The sequence below is a fragment of the Lissotriton vulgaris genome, chromosome 5 (assembly GCF_964263255.1).
Source record: "Lissotriton vulgaris chromosome 5, aLisVul1.2, whole genome shotgun sequence".
NCBI lineage: Eukaryota > Metazoa > Chordata > Amphibia > Caudata > Salamandridae > Lissotriton > Lissotriton vulgaris.
Genome location: NC_141693.1, coordinates 555,350,091 through 555,369,430, shown reverse-complemented (window position 1 = coordinate 555,369,430; position 19,340 = coordinate 555,350,091). Strand labels below are relative to the sequence as shown.

Genomic DNA, 19,340 nt, shown 5'->3' with positions numbered 1-19,340 from the left:
CTTGGATGTACCGATCTTTGGGTTGGCACCCTTTTGTGACCCCGAAGGGGCAATGACACTCCGAGCCTTCTTATGATCCGATGGAACGAGGCTCTGTGAAACAATACTGGTTTGACCAGTTTCAGTTTCGGTTTCGATTTTGAAAGCGTACCCACCGAAGGCTCTGAAATATTCTTAGCCGGGCCAGATTGCGGGGCTGTAGAATGAGGATAAAGATCTTGGCTAAGGCCTTCCGGCAATGCTTCGACCTGAGCCTTTGACAAGACAGTGTCGGAGAACTGCTCCGGTTCCTCCTCTTGGACGCCCTCGTCGTCCCCAGCCTCGAAGATATCCTCCACATCCGACGCTCTCCGCGCCGGTAGTCTCGCCTCACGTCGAAGAGCGAGCGCCTCTTCCGACCTGAATTTCGAACAGGCCAGGGAACTCTCCTCGTCGTGGTCTGGAGACAGACATCTGTTGCACACAGGGTGCACGTCTGAGAGAGGGTACTTCGCGTTACAGACTGGGCAACGTTTAAACGGGGCCTGGAATTCCATCGATGTCAATCTTCGATCGGGCCTAAAAAGCTGGGAGCACACGTGCTCAAGTATCCTAGTTTTCCTATAGGTTCCGAACGAGAGTCACGGAACACATCCGAACCCAATGGCGGAAAAAAATCTGAGGATGGAGATGATGCCCATGCGCACTGTAGTCCAGGGGAGGAGCCACCTATCTCGTGATACTTCAAAGACTCTTCCAGGACAACAAGGTGCAATCATCCAGACCCAACACTAGGCGGCGATCTATGCACAAGATATGAATTTAGCGGCCCACATGCCTCGAACACATGATTACCATGTGACACAGTAAGCTTGGAATTCAAGGACATGCAACACGTAGCATAAAGCCTGCTAGACTGTACTTACTGAGCAAGTGGTAGTTTGAATCCCTTTCGTATTTGAAAGTCAGACGGCCATAGCTGACATGGTTTAAGTTTTTCAACCACTCAAAGTAAGACACTGTTACACCACCAGCATTCAAGTAAAGATCCTAAGAGATGGAAAAGGGAAAAACAGGCATTATTATGTAAGCAGTCATTATGCCTATCTAACTGTACAATATTAACAGTTGCCTTTCCATTATAAGCAGACCAAAGTGCAGACTTGTACTGGCAATACCTGAAGCAAAATGGTTAAGTCCCATTCCCTAACCACAACAGGCAATCAAACAAAGCCCAAGGATGACGCAGCCTACTGGCGCTGGCTAACAGACACATTAAATAAACAGAAAAATAATTGACCTCCCAAAAAACCTCAAAAGGATAGTACCCATGAAATTCTCCACCTATTGTCCTGGAACATAGCCGGAGCGAGGAAATGGATGGAAGACGGCTTGCCACTCCACAACTGGACAGCATGCGACATTATTGCCCTCCAAGAAACATGGGCATTGGAGGAGCTACCTCTTGTCGGGTACACTCACTACAATATACCAGCACGGAAAAAATTCAACTTTGGTCGACCAAAAGGGGGTCTATCAGTTTATATCACGTCAGACATCAAGATTAACTCAGAACAAATAGCCCCATATGGGCCAAACATGCAATTAATAAAACTATCAATGCCAGGCAGACCAACCCCGGTACTACTTGTTAACTTCTACGCACCCCCAAAGGTGAAAGAGAAGCAAGTCGCATTGGATCAGCTAGTATCCACAATCATGGATACTCGAAACAATAACCCATCCTGGGAAATCATCGTAACGGGTGATGTTAATTCAAACTTAATCTATACGCCTGAGGATGACGAGATAATAGCAGCTGACAACGAATTTTGGAACGTCAAAACCCAAACTCAGCTGCAAACAGAGCGATCCGATCCAATTGGGCGAAAACTGGTAACAAGCCTGGAATTCCTCGGGCTGCGGTTCCTTAATGGGAGAATCGAAGGTGACAATCCGCCGCAGCACACCCACCTAGGAACCTTGACTGCCTCAAGGCTAGATTACACAGCAGTCTCTCTTCCACTATTGCCATTTGTCCAGCAATTTTCTATAGAATACACTTCAAAAAGCGATCACTCATATCAGCACACTTATTTCAATTTAAAACTAACTAAATGCCACAGTTACAACATAGTGGGAGATAACATTGTGACCACTAACTTGAAACGACTTAACTGGACAACGGCCAACATCGACGTACTGCAGGCAAATGTGCAGAGACTAAAAATAGAAAGTGAGGTAACAACAGGTACCCAAATACAAAAATGGGAGAGCTTTACGGGAAAGTTAATAGCAACAACGTCCGCCCCAAATAAACCACATCCTCTCACTAACAAAAATTCTCTGCCAAAGAACCTGGTAAAACTCAAAATAGAGATAAGGAGAAACGCCAGAGCACTAAAAAAGACAACTACGTCATCCAAAGACTGGATCCAAAGACAAAACCTCAAGAAAGAATACAAAAAGAAAATGTGGGAATACAACAGATCTCTGAAGGATGACCTCTGGGCAAAACTACTCTGCTCCGCCAAGAACACCAACTCAAACGCATTTTGGAGGATTATTAACAGCTTAAATCACCCTTCAAATCCAACATCATCCAATGTCCAAGAAGCGGACTGGGTTGCGTTATTAACAGAGAGGTTCGCAGAGATAACACTTGACCAGCATAACCCAGGAGCAATCCAACAAATTACCAACGAAGTGTCCCAAAAAAGAAAAGAAGGAAGCGTCACTCCCAGGCTTCCCCGCGATGTGGTTAGCCTATGGGAGAAGAAGGACGCAACAAATAAGGTCAAACAAACATGGTATAGTGAAGAGGACATAAGAAGAATCATAAGGAAGTCACGTGGCAACGGAGCACCAGGGCCGAATGGGATCCCTCCAATAGTTTACAAAACTGATCCGGACTTTTGGTGCAGAAAATTAAAAATATTATTTGAAGAAATAATAGGTGAAAACCAAATACCATCCAGTTGGAAGGGCTCCATAATTTCACCCATCTTTAAAGGAGGAGACAGAACATCCCCAGCTAATTACAGACTGATTGCCCTCCTAGATGTGGAGGCAAAGTACTTTGCATCCCTCGTCCTGGAAGATCTAATAAATTGGTCCGACGTCACAAAGAGAATACCACTGAACCAAACAGGCTTCAGGAAAGGAACTGGGACACTAACTAACATTATGTCTCTCTCAGTGCTAGCCGACAAATATCTTCGGAGAAAACAGCCTCTTCATCTATGTTTTATTGACTTAAAGGCAGCATTCGATAGTGTGGATCGGAACATCTTATGGAGGAAATTGTGCAGCTGGAACATTCCGGAAAAAATCCTGAGAGGGATCTTACTCCTTTACTCCAATACTTGGATGGAAGTTAAATTGGGGAGTGGAACACGGCTCTCAAGAAAAATCAACACCAGTAAAGGCCTCAAGCAGGGCTGTGTCCTAGCCCCCCATCTTTTTAACCTTTTTATGGCAGACCTAACATCAAGTCTAAATAAGATCCCATCTCATCCACCTAAACTTGGCTCCCTTCCTCTAACTCATCTATCCTATGCAGACGACGTGGTATTGTTGAATCTAACGAAGATTGGCATTCAAAGGTTACTAGTAGGGCTGGCAGAATTTATAACAAATAACAACCTGGAGATAAACACAACAAAAACAAAAACAATGCTTATCACCAGGCGGCGGACAGCCAGTACAAACATCTACCTGGAGGGAACAAAGCTAGAGGCCGTGTCCAACTTCAAGTACTTGGGCTTCTACTTTGATAATCGACAAAGCCATCAGCAGCAAATGTCGTACATCACTCAGAGATCAAATTCACTCTCATTTGCTTTTAGATCTTTGGCCAAAAAGCTCACGGGGCCATCATATAAACCTTTACTGGCAACAATAAAAGCAAAAGTTCTACCAACCCTCTCATACGGCAGTGTAGGATTGCATGGGAAAGATGCGGATCTGCTTAACAAAATGCAGACAGCCATCTTCAAATCTACCTTCCAAATACAACAGGGAGCCTCACCAGCTCAGACAAGGTTAGAATTTGGAACAGTAAATGAAACAGTGGGAAGAAAGTATGCAAGTATTAAGTACTGGTATACACTGAAACAGAACACGTCAGCCTCGGAATTGCACCAAGCACTATGGGAAGAAATTAGATCTGACACTAAATCCCCATACAACCAGTATCTTGAAAACTCCATAACTGAGACTGGAACAAGAAAACTCTGGGAACTAAACCTGCCTTACCCGGCGTTCAAACAGGCTATAAACAAGTCAACAAAATTCCACTCTCTCTTACTTGATAAAGCCACGTTTACCAACAGAAAACACGCATGGATGGTAATATCAAATTACAAAACACTTGTGGCAGCCCCATACTTAACAATTACATTTCCAGCTCACAGAAAACAGAAATTAATGAGACTCCGTTTGGGGAAATTCCCATCGATTATGGACCAACCAACCTGGGTGCATAATGGACCAAAAACCTGCAGACTATGCGGGAGGAGCAACGAGGACTTTATTCATCTTGTCTGCATCTGCCCGAATCTAGCTCAAGCTCGAAGCTCTCTGTTAAAAAAGTCTATGAACGAGCGGGGTATAAGAACGTGCAGATCTGCAATTATGGCAACCTTGAACCCAGCAGACACGCGATTGAACTGCCTATTACTAAAGTTCCTTGCAGCCCACTCCCAAGCGCTAAAACACACCACAGCACCCTGTCAACAAAAGGATAACACAACTGTGGTAGCTCGGGCAGAGAGCGCTCCGGAACATAAAAGAGGAAAAAATCAAGAACTTCAGAACTAAGCTAGACAGACTGCATTTTTATTACACTTCATTCGATTTTAAATAACAAACTCGGTTTTAGACGGAGAGTGTTATAGAATATATTAACAGAGATTGTACATATATGTTAAGAAATTTTAAACACATTAGTCGATTCCTTTAAAATGTATTGTTGTGGTTTTAATTAACTGAAACAATAAAAATCTTTCATTTCAAGTCCCATTGCAAACCGACATCTCTTCAAGTTTATGCTAACTTTACAGGGCAACAGACCAGTCATGGTTGATCTAGAGGCCCTGGAAATTGGAACTGGAGGACTTTCCCCATCAACAATATATTCCAGTCACCAGCTAATTAAATAATATTGCTACTTAAATAATCATTGGCTTATCTTTTTTTCAAATTTTGAAAGCCCAAGTCAGAGTGCACATTTCAGCCACTGATTAATTAGTAAAACCGCATCATGTTTCTGCTTAGAAACACATCACTAAGGGCGAGGTTGAGATCCAAGGATAATTGACCCTGGTTAGTTTTACACAACTACAGTGAATTATCGGCATTGTTGAATCTAAAAGCAGGGCAGCATGATTAAATAGGTCAATATGAAACACAGCGTACAACGTAAATCACCCTAGCTGCATCTGAGAAGCAGGTCAGCTTGGACAATTAAAAGGCAATATTCAGTATAGGTTGGCACTGTAGAACAGCCCACATCAAATGACCATGCGAGACAACAGGGCCTGTAGGGTACTCTCATTTTGCCCAGGTTTCGGAGAGGTCAATTGTATGCATGATGTAGGTTAGCATACTGAAGTAGATGTAACTATTCCAGTGTGGGACCAAAGTACCACCTGCATTCTTAAATAAATGTAATTTAATTCCAAAGCCATTGGTGGAATCAATTGCCCGTCCATCAGATTTCTAGTGACTAAAAGTTCATTACCATTATATTGTGCCAGGGCTGCCCATGCGGTAATCCTTCTACTCCCACCCACCCATAAAAAAAATACTTAATTGTTAAACCAATGTCTATGTCAGGACTGGAAGCTCAGATTATGCTGAACTCTTTCCATTTATTCACACAGCAGATTTATCGCAACATATTGTATTCAACAAACTACATATCCCATGATTCTTTGCAACAATTTACCATGACAACCATAGTGCGAGTCCTACCAAGCCAACAACAAGGAAAAGCACTTCTTTTGTCGCTGCTCAGAAGCCAGTTAGGCGCTTTTCTTTAATCTTGGATATAGATTACTGATAACCTGCTATTGTATGCCTTATTGAGTCTCAAAACGGTTCAGCCATTATTTCAGGCGCGTGGTTTTCCCTGTAGCACACAAGTATCGGTTCAGTGACTGCTGCTTTCCCCTAGGGGGGCCCACGGGGGACTCCAGGGTGCAGGCGAGCCTCTTTTTGGCCTCCTTTAGGCACGCTATTCAGCGCCAGGCCTTCCTCGTCCCTCAAAATGTTCACACGTCTCGCTGTCTAAGCGAGACGAGTGACCTACAGTGTTGGGGTGGTGCACGGCCTCCTTAAGCCCGCAGTTCATTCTATGAATTCCATTGTGCCCCTCATGACTATTTCACAAAGTCTGTGCATAGTTCTAGGCTCCTGATAAGCTGTTTCACCGGCAGAGCTTTCCCCTTGCCGCCAGTGTTAGGCAGAGGGCAGTTTTAGAATGTTTTTGTCAACAAGCATTGGTTAATTCAAATATGCCTGGGACGGTTAGGCAGTGTTTATATAGCTTCTCACTTTTCCAACCGTTGGACTCCAATTTTCACCTGATCAGGGATGGCATGTGTTATTGTGACTAGCATTGAGCGTCGGTCGGGTAACAGCTGTTTCTCCCTATTCATGAGGATGTTTTGGGACAACTTACCAAAATCTTGGATATGGCTGAAGCTAAGAGGTTGCGTCATATGCTCGACTTCCTAAAAAAATCCATCATTTTCCACAAACCCAATCGCTCCTTACGCTCTGCGGCATCTCAGCTACTTGATATTCCACGCACGAGGAAAGCAACATGGGGTGACAAACGCTTCACAGTTGCTGCCTCTAAATTGTGGAATCAGCTCCCCCTTAATATCAGATCTAGTTCTTCCTTACTTATATTTCGTAAGCACATAAAAACTTGGCTTTTTAACCAGTAAGTTTCTCTAAGAGCTCCCTGTAATCTTAACGAACTCTAGCGCCGAGACACCGAAAGGTATTTGTGCGCTCTAGAAATTTTATAAATAAAATAAATAAATTGGTCAGTCTGGGTTACACAGGCCCTATGCTTTTTAGGAAATAGCAACTATGCCTTCTTGATGGAGCACAGAAGCTCCTTACGGATTAAAATTAAACCCAGATTGGGTGAATTGGCCTCCACAGAAGCGGAGCCGGTGGCGAATGGAGGTCTCTTCAGAGAACCATTAATGAAAGAGTTTACTATTATGGAGGAACATAGGCCACAGGGGTGACTCAACTATTCATTTCCATCAAGAAGCCTTTCAAGCTGGGGTCTGCAACAACTATCGCCTGTTGGGTGAGATAGTTCGTACTTCGGGCCCACTCTACTAGGGGTGCTATGGCTTCAAAGGCGACCTTGGGGAGCAGTCTGGAAGATATTCTCAGGGTGGCCAATTGGTTTAAAGTAAAAGGTCTTAAAAGTAGAACTAGAAAACCAATCACTAGCAGGGCTTCTCTGGTTGTCAACCAGCTTTAAACTAGCACAATCTGAGCTTCTGGTCCGGACATAGAATATAAAATTTACTAGCTATTGTGAAGGAAAGTTTGAATTCTATTAAGGATACAGAGGCGAAGATTATCCCTTCCGACTGGATACAATCTACTACCCTCCCTGTATTCTGAGAAGTCTTGGTGTTGGATAAGTATATTTTAGGCATGTTTATTGTAAAGGTATAATCAAAGGCTCTCATGCACTGCTTTGTTTAAAAATGTATTTGTTGCTCTCTCTTTCATAAGACTTGTTGGTTATGGATGTCTCACTCCTTACTAATGTTGATGATTGGTCTTGGACAGGACTGCTGATTTGGGATTTTACTCTGGGTATCTTGTTCTTCCTTAAGATCGGAACAGAAACAAGAATTCTGAGAGAAAAGCAGAGTTCTTGATGGAGATCTTGCTCGAAGAAAGAGGAAGTGCTTTTCCTTGATATTTGATATACAGGACTCTCTATGGTTGTCATGTTCTATTGCTCAAAAGACTCGTGGGATTTGTAGTGTCTGAATAAAATGTGGTTTGTTAATGCTACTGAAAGAATAAATTGATAGAGGTGAGCATAATTCTTACCACTGGGTCCTTAATAGAATTGAAACTTTCCTTCACAATATCTAGGACATTTTATATTCTTACTTAGTCATTCTTCATAGAAAGAAGCAGTTTGTATGCAGCACATTCCCTGATAGAGACAATGATGCATCGCTACAGCTACCATAAAAAAATTGCAGTAGACACTACAATGGTTTAGTACTTTCTGATACAGTTCACTAATTTCACACTCTTGCAGACAAAATAATTATTAGCCACCATTTGTCAGACCTTCAATATTCATCAAGTGTAGTTAACGGAGGAGAGTAGCAGACAGCAGGAAGAGGCCTGCTAAAAACAAATTTAGTGGAAACACTCATAAACAGCAACAAGAAGAACAAACCGCATATTCTGAAGACCATTACCTTTCCCTAAACTAGTCATGCTGACAAAACAGAGTTCGAATTGATACTTACTGGAATGACCATGATATTCCGCTCCAGGAAGATTTTGTCAGCTTCTGGGGTAGTTGGTCCATTGGCCCCTTCAGCAATAATCTAAAATAAAGTTTAAAAAACATAATTATGCAATGCTCGTCGCTAACAAAGGTCTACAATGAATTCTTGTAACCAACTCTTCATCCGCAGGAGACTATAAGAAGTGCCCAAAAAGAGTTCTTCACAAACCTTATTTGCGCAATGGTAAACTATGAAAACCACAAGCTTAAAATATCCTTACCCATCTATTATTGGGTAAACTCCAATTGTTCCAGACATCAAGGAAAGAATTCTACATGGATTAATATGGGTTGAATACCTTCACAAGAGTACAACAACAAAAAGAGGTAGGGAGAATAAGGAAACACTCTTAGTCCCCGGTTATACTTATTTAAACAAGAAAAGAGTGTCCAAGAACACAACTTAAGTACAAATGGAGCAGGAAAACAATGAGTATATGACCCCTCTCGGGTCAGTATAGAAAGCCCTCACTCACCACCCTGGTTGGTGACATGCTTCATCATAGGGCCCCACTGGAGAGGTAGACTGCCTCCCCAGTGTGCTTCGACACCAGATCTACTGCGGAGCAGGTTTTGTAAAATAGACGTGAAGTGAGTGATTAGAGGGGGAAAGTGATGGATAAAAAAAGGTCTTCAGTGTCTCAAAAAATATATTACTTGATCACTTGGACAGATTAAAATAGTGTGGGAAAATGGTCCAAATAAATTGTTTGGATATTTCCAATAAGTTAATAATCAGTCAACATGTTTCTGCCTTGAAACAGTGTGAATTTACCAGGCACCTACCTTGGAACCTGCTGAAGCCCTTGTTAACCGGATCATCTTCAGGAGACCCTGATCTACAGCTGTCCCAGAAGGAGGCCTTTTTTTCACAACCGTGTCCCAGAAGGAGGCCTTTTTGATCATGAAATTCAACACAGCACTAATTGGATTTAATGAGATTTCCGAATTAAGTAACTTAAGGTAACCGATGTCTTGAGGGCGGCAATGACTGATTTAGAATAGGTCTACATACAGGAAATGGCGTTAAAATGTTGATACTCATATATACATCTGATGTGAGCTGAGTACATCAAGACGCAGAATGTCCGGGCGGCATTGGGAGTGCACCACAAGTACCAAGTGCCCCAGCGATTTGCCGCGAGCAAAGGCTCCTTTAAATCATGAAAAACGCACACGCCACGAGACTTGCGCTGACGTTCTACGCGGAAGCTGCCAGCTGGTCGGTGAATCGAACTAAAACAACGGAGCACAAGTAAACAAGAAACTCGCTCCAAAGACTCATTTTGCATACGAGGATGTCAGGAAGTGTAGCATTATAAACGCCATTAATCTGTTAACTTTCAGACTCATAATAAAGAACTAAAAGTGACACCTCTTCGATAATTACGAGTGAATCCGGATAGATTCCTTCAAGAAGCCCGTAGGTATGTGTTGACAGAAACTTCCCGTTTTTAAGTACAGTTGAGCGTTGGAAATACACAGATGGAAAGGGTGACTGAATCCATTATTAACTGTTGTCTTTAGGACCGGGTACCATACAAGCCACAGCGCATTCCGGCCAAACTACGAAAATTATTGTGAGGTAGGAATCATTTACATATGCCAGTCGCGTCCCTAAATAAAACACTGAGGCGGTTTTTGTATTTTTTGCAGAATATCATTCCTTCCCCAAGAATCAACACAGTTACCCTGGGAACACTAAGAATAACAGGTACATACAGCTCGAGGTTAAGGGTGTGTGAGTCAGAATGAGTTTAATCTTTATAGTTTTTACACCAATTATGTATTTATTTGTATGTCCCACAGCACAGGCCACTTTCCAGTCCAAGTCCAGAGAACCCTCAAATAGTGTCCGGGTTCGAAACGCGTTGACCCTGTGCTGGAACAGGATTCAGGAAGGGTGTTTCAGGATTGTAATTTGGGACATTGTCTATCTGATATCGGACCCTTGGAATAAAAAGTTTCCAGCAGTCAAACAAGCAGGCCAGCAAAAACGAAGTGAACGGCCGCTTGTCTGTTTTTATGTCATCAGGACTGGTGACCCATGAATTGAATGCTTAGAGGCATAGTTTCTTTCCCTTGTTTGTATATGGTGTTTTCGTGAATGTTTTTCATTTACATTGTAGTAAAATGTCTGTTTGTAGTATGGTGTTTCTTGTGAATTTCACTACTTGAGTATTCTTGATGTTTGGATATATGTAAATGTTTTCCCCAAAAATTTGAAACAAGTAAAAATCACTAAATGAGAAGTGTGCCCGCTTAGGATTGGTTTGGCTAAGTGTGGTGTGATTACATTCGAATAATATAGCTGGCCATCGGTATTGTTCAAAATTAGAGTGGTCTAGGCCAGTTAGCATACAGACCCAAGCCTTTTTTGGTGACATTCATCTCTTAGCATAGATCGCCGCCTAGTGTTGTGCCCGGGTGTTTGCACCTTGTTGTCTTGGAAGAGTCTTCGAAGTACCACGAGATAGGTGACTCCTCCCCTGGACTACAGTGCGCATGGGCATCTTCTCAATCTTCAGATTTCGCCATTGTGGCAAAGATGGAGTATAGGAAAGTAAGAGATGACCATGTAAATGTATGTAGAAGAGATAACCCTGCAACTGTGACAGGCACCGGGGAGGAGGGTTGGCGATATGAATGTCAGCAGCCCTATATGCCAAGAACAGATGCATACTGGAAGGTAGCATTTTCCGTTCGAGGCATGTGGGCTGCTGAATTCATATCTTAGCATAGACTGTATAGCAGTTTCTCCTCTAGCGGTGGTCGCCTGTACCAGCTGCAGTGGTCTGAAAAAGAGTCTTGAGGACAGCCTGGCCTACAGCAGCTTGTTGCTTAGCTTGCACGTAAACACAGTAGAGTTTAGTGAAAGTGTGTATGGTAGACCATTTAGCTACTTTACATAGGTCTTCTAGGGGAATATTTCCTAGGAAAGCCATGGATGCCCCCATTTTGCACGTCGAGTGGGCTTTTGGGGGGGAACTGTTAAAGTGTGCTTTGCCTTTTGATAGCATATTTGAATGCACTTTAGTATCCATCTGGCTATTCCGGTTTTAGAAATGGGATTACCCTTATGCTGTGGTGAGTAGGCAACAAATAGTTGCTTTGTCTTTCTGAATGACTTTCTGTCAACGCAATATAGCAGAGCTCTCAATGTCTAGTAGAGCTCTTAACGTCTAGTGTGTGTAGAGCTCTTTCAGCTACTGATTGCAGGTTTTGAAAGAAAACTGGCAACTCTATGGACTGATTGATGTGGAAAGTGGAGATAACTTTAGGCATAAACTTAGGGTCTGTACGAAGCACTACCTTATTGTGGTGTAAATTGCATGAAGGGTTCCTGAATGGTTAGTGCCTGTAGCTCACTCACTCGCCTGAGGGAGGTAATGGCAATTAAAAATGCCACATTCCATGTTAAGAATTGTAATTCACATGAATGAAGTGGTTCGAAGGGTGGTCCCATGAGTCTGGTAAATACTATGTTCAAGTTCCAGACTGGCGAAGGTGGATGTTGGAGTGAAAACTCTTAAGTCCTTTCATAAAAGCTTTGATAGTTTGTATTCTGATCAGGGACACATGTTGTCTGTTTTGAAGATATGCTGTTTTAGCAGCCAGGTGTAGCCTTATGGATGAGTATGCTAGATTACATCTTCAAAGATGTAGCAGGTAACAGATTAGGTTTTGTATGGAGGCATCTAATGGATTGATTTGGTTATTATTACAATAAATTACAAATCTTTTCCATTTCGCTGCGTAGCATGCTCTGGTAGTGGGGCGCCTTGCTTCTTTGATAATGTTCATGCAGTCTGAAGTCAGTTAAGATATCCAAACTCTAAGACCTCAGGAGCCAGATCGCTAGGTTCATCGGATTGGGATCTGGGTGCCTGATTTCTCCATGGTTCTGTGTTAGCAATTGTGGCGAAAGGCGCAGCCTTTCGCCAGGAACTACTGAGAGTATTAGGAGTGTCGTGTACCATGGCTGTCTTGCCCATGCGGGAGCAACCAGGATCATTGTGATGGACTGTTGCTTTAGTTTACTTGCCACCAACAGAATCAGTGGGGTTGGTGGAAAAGCGTACGCAAATCTGCCTTACCAGTTGATCCATATCGCATTGCCTTCTGACAATGGGTGTGGGAAACTGGCAGCAAAGGACGGGCATTTTGAGTTTTCGTTTGCGGCAAACGAATCCATTTCTGGATGTCCCCACTTTTGGAAGAATGGTTGGTGAACTTGAGGGTGAATCTCCCATTCATGTATCTGTTGGCTGTGTCGGCTTAGTAGATCTGCCATCTGATTGTCTATTCCTGGGAGGTGTTCTGCTAGGAGAATTGGGGGGGGGGGGGGGGGGGGGGGGGGGGATCTCCCATTTCCATATGCTCTGTACTAGGTGAGATAGCTGCAGAGTGTGCCCCTCCCAGTTTTTGGATGTAGTACATGGCTGTCATGTTGTCCGTCCAGATTAAGACAGCCTTGTTGCACAAGTATTTCTGAAAGTATTTCATTGCTAGAAATACTGCAAGTAACTCTAAGTGGTTTATATGTAGTGTCTTTTGCCTGACTGTCCAGAGGCATTGGACTGTATATTGAAGGAGATGGGCTCCCCAACCTGTCAGTTATGCGTCCGCTGTTAATACTAACTGTGGAACTGGCTATTGGAACAGTTGCCCCTTGGAAAAGTTTTGTGGGTTCCACCACTGCAGAGAGTTGTAAGTGCGACTGTCTACCAACACTAGGTCGTTTAGTTGCCCTTGAGCTTGGTTCCACTGCCATGCTAGCCATTCCTGTAAGGGAAGCATGTGAAGCAGAGTATGAGGGACAATGAATATGCAGGAGGCCATCATGCCTATAAGCTGCAAGAATACTCGAGCTGACAGGGAGGGTTTGATTTGAAATCTTTGAATGAGAGACTGTATGTTGGCTATCCTGGCTGGGTTTGAATATGCCTACGCCACTGAGGTATCTATTGTTGCTCCCAGATATTGTATGTGGGAGGGTTGCAGATGTGATTTTATGTAGTTTATGGAAAATCCTAGACTGTGCCGTAGCTGGATTGTTTGAGACGTATGGCTTGCACACTGTGCGTATGAGTTGGCTTTTATGAGCCAATCGTCTAGGTAGAAGAACACATGGATGTGTTGCCTTCTGAGGTGTGCTGCTCCTACTGCTAGGCATTTTGTAAGAACCCTTGGTGCTGTAGTTACCCCGTAGGGGATAACTTTGAATTGATAGTGGCGACCTTCTATTGTGAACCTGAGGTATTTCCTGTGAGCTGGATGTATAGGGATGTGAAGGTAAGCATCCTGGAGGTCTAGTGTAGCAAGGAAGTCACCTTGCTGGAGTAGTGAGAGTACCTGTTGTAGAGTGATCATATGGAAATGCTCGGAGTGTATGTATTGGAATGCCGGCGTAGCAACACACTAGTGTTGACAGACCTAGCGGCTGTATCAGCTGCATCAAGGGCACATTTTATAGATTCGTTAGTGATGAATTTCCCTTCCTGTATTAGGTAATTTGCTTTTGCCTTAAAGGGTTCTGGTAGGTGTTGTAATAATCCCTCCAGTTCATCATAGTGTGCTCTATCATAGAGTGCCAGGAGAGCTTGTGTATTTGCAATTCTCCAGGTGTTTGCTGCCTGAGAAGCCACCCTTTTCCCTGAGGCTTCTAAAATGTTTGATTCCTTGACAGGAGGGGGGCTTCACCTGTTTGCGAATTTGCCCTTTTCCTGGCATTAGATACAACTAGGGATTCTAGTGGTAGCTGAGACTTGATACAAGAGGGGTCTGTAGGGGCTGGTTTATATTGCTTTTCAATTCTAGGATTGAGGACACGCGCCCTGGCTGGGTCTTTAAAGATGTCTGGTGCAGGCTTTAGTACTCCCTTCAGCATAAGGAGGAGTATACGTACACTTTTCTCGGATGTTGGGAAGGTGTTAAATGGGAAATCCTCCTCTACATGGTCAGTGTGCATTTCTACACTACAATACTGAGCTGCTCTGTCAAGTAGCTGGTTAGAAGAGACAGTGTCATCAGTAGGAGATGGCTTTGTGGGGTATGTTGAGGGATCAGGTATGGGTTGTGTATCATATGGGTCACCAGTGTCATTCCGATCGTCCCATGTGTAATCTTGGTTTCCTTGAGATCAGGGTCTTTAAAATCCTGTTGAGGCTCTACACCCATGTCTTCTCCCTCATCATAATGTGGTGGTGTAGGAGAATATGGAACATAAGGCATGTCAGGAGTGAAAGGAGGAGGAGTGAAAGGAGGAGGAGTGAAAGGAGGAGGAGTGAAAGGAGGAGGAGTGAAAGGAGGAGGAGTGAAAGGAGGAGGAGTGAAAGGAGGAGGTGCGAAAGGTCTTGAAGGGGATGTCCTAAAGTCCTTTTTCTTAGGAGGAACAGGAAAAGGAGCTTCAATGTCCAGTCTTCTCTTGTTTTTATTATAAACTGATATGTGTCCTGTATCAGGGTCTATATACAGTCTATTTTGTTCTGGGCTCACTGGATCAGGATGAAAAAGTTCTTCTGTCCGTGGCTCTGGCGCCAATGGTTTTGGATCGGTCTCTTGTTTTTATTTTTCGGGTCGTCGACCTTCTTGGGAAGGGTTTTGCTCGATCCCGGGGTACCGGAAGGCAGTGCTTCTAAAGCGGTGTTTCGGTCGCGGATAAGGCTTTTGGGCGATGCTTTGACCGGAGCCTTGTCTGGAGGTGGAGGCAGGGTAGGGGCTTTGGTACTCAAGGTTTGCCTGGTGGGATGTCGGCATCAGAGTCCAACTGGTCTTCGACTGTGACTAGCTCTAGGTCGGAGTCGGCTGCCTCTGGGAGTTCGTTAGTCGAAAATGTTTTCCAGTTCATGTGCCCGTCGCTGCATCTCTTGTCGAGCAGCTATTCGGTTCCGGATGGTTTTCTTCGACCGGAACTGAGCACAAGCTGGACAGTTTTCTTCGTTGTGCTCCGGAGAAAGGCACCTGTTGCATACCGTATGTTTATCGCTATGTGTAAACTTGGATCGACATTGTGGGCATTTTTTGAAAGGGGTCCTTTCCATCGGCAGGAGGTCAACATGGCGTCGAAAAGGCCCAAGTCGACTACCAGATATAGATGGAAAGAGTTGTCGAGTCGAGGGGTACAGAGCGGAAACAATACCGTCGAAAGTGTGAAGTTCTTGTTCTGGAAAGTTGGAAAACTTCGGTCTCGAAGTTGGAGTTGTCGAAGTGCATCCGAACCCGATGGCGGAGAAAAACAATCTGAAGATGGAGAAGATGCCCATGCGCACTGTAGTCCAGGGGAGGAGTCACCCTATCTCGTGATACTTCAAAGACTTCAAGACAACAAGGTGCAAACATCCGTACCAAACACTAGGCGGCGATCTATGCCAAGATATGAATTCAGCTGCTCACATGCCTCGAACAGTTAATTAGCAATGTGAAAGACACCCTTTACAAATAAGCCATTGAAATGTCAAGATTACAAAGTTCATCCTCAGTGGGTTCAATGAGGAAGAGGCTACAAGAACTGATGGATTATTTCCTGGTGATGAAGGAATTTCCATTGTGACCTTTAAAATATGGTTTTGTGCAAAGGTCCACCTAAAGTGTAAAATAAGTGCCAGCAACCAACTGACCAAAGGAAAATGGCAGACCAGGAAGAATTATGGGATTAAATGACTTCCGCATCAAAGACCCCACTGTTGCTGGATCAACGGTCGGAGGATTTAGTTGCAACAAATTGAAACCTTGGCTTGACCTTTGAAAACAGGCTAGACAAAGCAGACTGTATTTACAGTTATCCATTTTAACACCAATACTCAAAAGGTATGACGTGAAAGAAAATGTATCTTCAACAGATGCTTCAAAGGAATTAATTTCGCTCAATGACTCAGCCATTTGATTTGATATTATTTGTGCATAGTCTTTGACAGGCCACATGGTGTCAGATCACAAATTGCTCAGTGATCTGCTTAATGCTACAATCCTGACAAAATTGCATTGCTCAATGGTACAGGAGAGGTAAAGAGTTTAATAGGGTCTAATTTGAGGAAAGAAAGACAGGAGCGTGTTGAGTCAATTTTTATGCTTGGGGATAAAATAATCTATTTACAAATAGAATCACAAACTTCATAAATTGCAAACGCAAGAGGTTAGTGACATGCCACACGTGTACGAGGTCCTAGCCTTAATGGACCACCAAAGTACATCCAATTCACCTTTTGACCAAGAGCCCAACTTTTACGAGAATAAGCTGCACAGACCTATTTAATGCTCAAAGAGGTCCCATCTACTGAAATAATCTTTGGTTTGCTGCAAGCAACGAGAGATGTAGGAGCAAGAAAATAGTAAAAACCCTGCATAAGACAGGATTTGCTGGCGTTAAGTGATCAATGGCAAATGATCTACTGCGGTCTCTTGAAGAACTCCAGCTACTACCGATTCGGATGGTCATGGTTGCAAAGAGTGGTTAAATATCAACAAAGTCTTAGCAAGTTTATTTGGCAAGCGCTAATGTGGCCAGCCTAGATTTATAAATGGAACCCAAATGAATAGCATTGAGAGCCTAACAAAGGGAACCCCAGTATGATAATTTTCAACCTACATCACAATACTAACTTGCTTGCCCAGTACATTTTAGGTGTAATGGTACATTTAGACTAAGAGCGCAAAACAAACCATTTAAGTAGGAGGAGAAGGTTGAATTATGCAGTGAAGATACACTGGTATAAACACCAAGAAACGGAACACATGAGTACCGCAATAGGACATTGACTGACTGCGTGCAGGCACCAACAATGCTCTCCAGTATTAAGTGTGAACTGAAGTAGCTCAGATTGCTTACAATCTGAAGAACATATCCCAGGCGGCTTGAAATTAATTCGACAAACAATTTAAATGGTGTATGGGTCTCTGAAAATAAGAGGCTTATGACCTAAGGTGGGCATGGCCTCTTCTATATTCTACTGAATTTTAAATAGAATCAAATATAAATGCAGCCGGCCTCAGCTGAATTCGAAATTGCCCAGGACGAAATAGTGTAGTGGGAAAAGAATCGAAGGTCGGACTCAGACCAGGGTTGCTTGTGTCTCAAAAGGCCAACAAGAGGCGACAAGCTTTAGAGGAGGAGCTTTGAAACAGGCTGCATTTGGCTGAACCTAATCAGCAGCCCAGGTTCAAACAGGGAAGGGGATCAGGTTTTCTGCTGCAAGGAGGAACAGAACAATTCTGATCAAGAACTTTATATTATTAAGCTATATATAAACAGAGTTCTAGCCCTATTCTATTTGGTTACGTTTTTTTTGTTTTTTGTATGCTTGTGGTGTGTTAATTAGTAGCTAACTTCCACATGTGGGGAAAGCACTGTGTTTTTAAAATACCCCTCACACTATAAATCCCATAGTGTCATGCTTCACCCTTCGGGGTCTTCCCTTCCCTCTACGATGCGGGCGTGCTGCGACCTACGACTACGCGGGAGCACTTGATTTTGTGAAAGTAGTCTATGTGTATGATTATTGATGGTGATCTAAGGGATATACAAGGTGTGCAATAGAGCGAAAAAATAAATAAATAAATTCCCTGCTAGTAGAAAAAATAAACTTTATTAGTATCTCTGGCTGGGAACATTAAAAAAGGGGGGAAAGAAAAGGCGAGAGTAAAACCTAGTTATGTTGTACTCTCTGCCTGGTCGACATGTTTCATGAGCAGTCCCCTACTGCTACACTCATCAGGACCTATTGTGATCCCTACTGCAAACAGACAATAGTTACAATTTTAGTTTGCCTATTTCACAAACTGCTGCAAAAATAGGCTGGACAGCTAAAAAAATGTAAGAAAAATTGTTCCACAAAAGAGGTTGATTGGACTCTTAGAAATTTTTCAACGTAGTATTGTTTTTTGCATTAATCGTGCCCAAAGAGTCAGCGCCACGGAGGATGATGGCCAGATGAGGGACCTTTGGTATTCACGGATTTTGAAAATTCAAAAGAACCCTCCCCCACCCCGGCGCCGACTCATGGGGCACGATTAATGCAAAAAAGAATACTATGTTGAAAAATTTCTAAGAGGCCAATCAACCTCTTGTGAAACAATCTTACTTTTTTTTGCTGTTTAGCCTATTTTTGCGGGCAGTCTGTTGTGAAATAGGCATACTAAAATTGTAACTATTGTCCGTTGAGTGCAGTAGGGATCACAATAGGTCCTGATGAGTGTAGCAGTAGGGGACTGCTCATAAAACATGTCGACCAGGCAGAAAGTACAACATAACTAGGTTTTACTCTCACCTTTTCTCCCCCCCCCTTTTTTAATGTTCCCAGCCAGAGATACTAATAAAGTTTATTTTTCTACTAGCCAGGGAATTTTTTATTTATTTATTTTTTTTCTCTTGCACACCTTGTATATCCCTTAGATCACCATCACTAATCACACATATAGTCTACTTTCACAAAATCAAGTGCTCCCGCGTAGTCTTAGGTCGCAGCACGCCCCGCCCCGTAGAGGGACGGGAAGACCCCCATGATGAAGCATGACACAATGGGATTCATAGTGTGTGAGGGGTATTTTAAAAACAGTGCTTTCCACACATGGAGGTTAGCTACTAATTAACACACCACAAGCATACAAAAAACAAAAAAAACATTGACCAAATAGAATAGGGATAGAACTCTTGTTTATATATAGATCTACTGGAGGTAGGTTCCATCCGTGACCTCTACCCCCCTTTTGTTGTTTTACTATTAAGCTATGCCCAATCACCTCCAGAAGAATTAAAGGACAGAGATGTGGCAGAGCACACATGCCTTGC

At 43.2% G+C, this 19,340-nt stretch overlaps 1 protein-coding gene across 1 annotated transcript in view; it reads right to left on the bottom strand.

Moving 5' to 3' along the window:
- GLUD1 (glutamate dehydrogenase 1) overlaps window positions 1–19,340 on the bottom strand; it is a 226,940-nt gene that overhangs the window by 53,218 nt on the left and 154,382 nt on the right. Inside the window, exons 9-10 of the mRNA XM_086922016.1 lie at window positions 8,514–8,594; window positions 906–1,029 (exon numbers count right to left, since the gene is read on the bottom strand). Of these exons, the coding sequence (XP_086778142.1) occupies window positions 906–1,029; window positions 8,514–8,594 (205 nt within the window). The remainder of the gene's footprint in view (window positions 1–905; window positions 1,030–8,513; window positions 8,595–19,340) is intronic.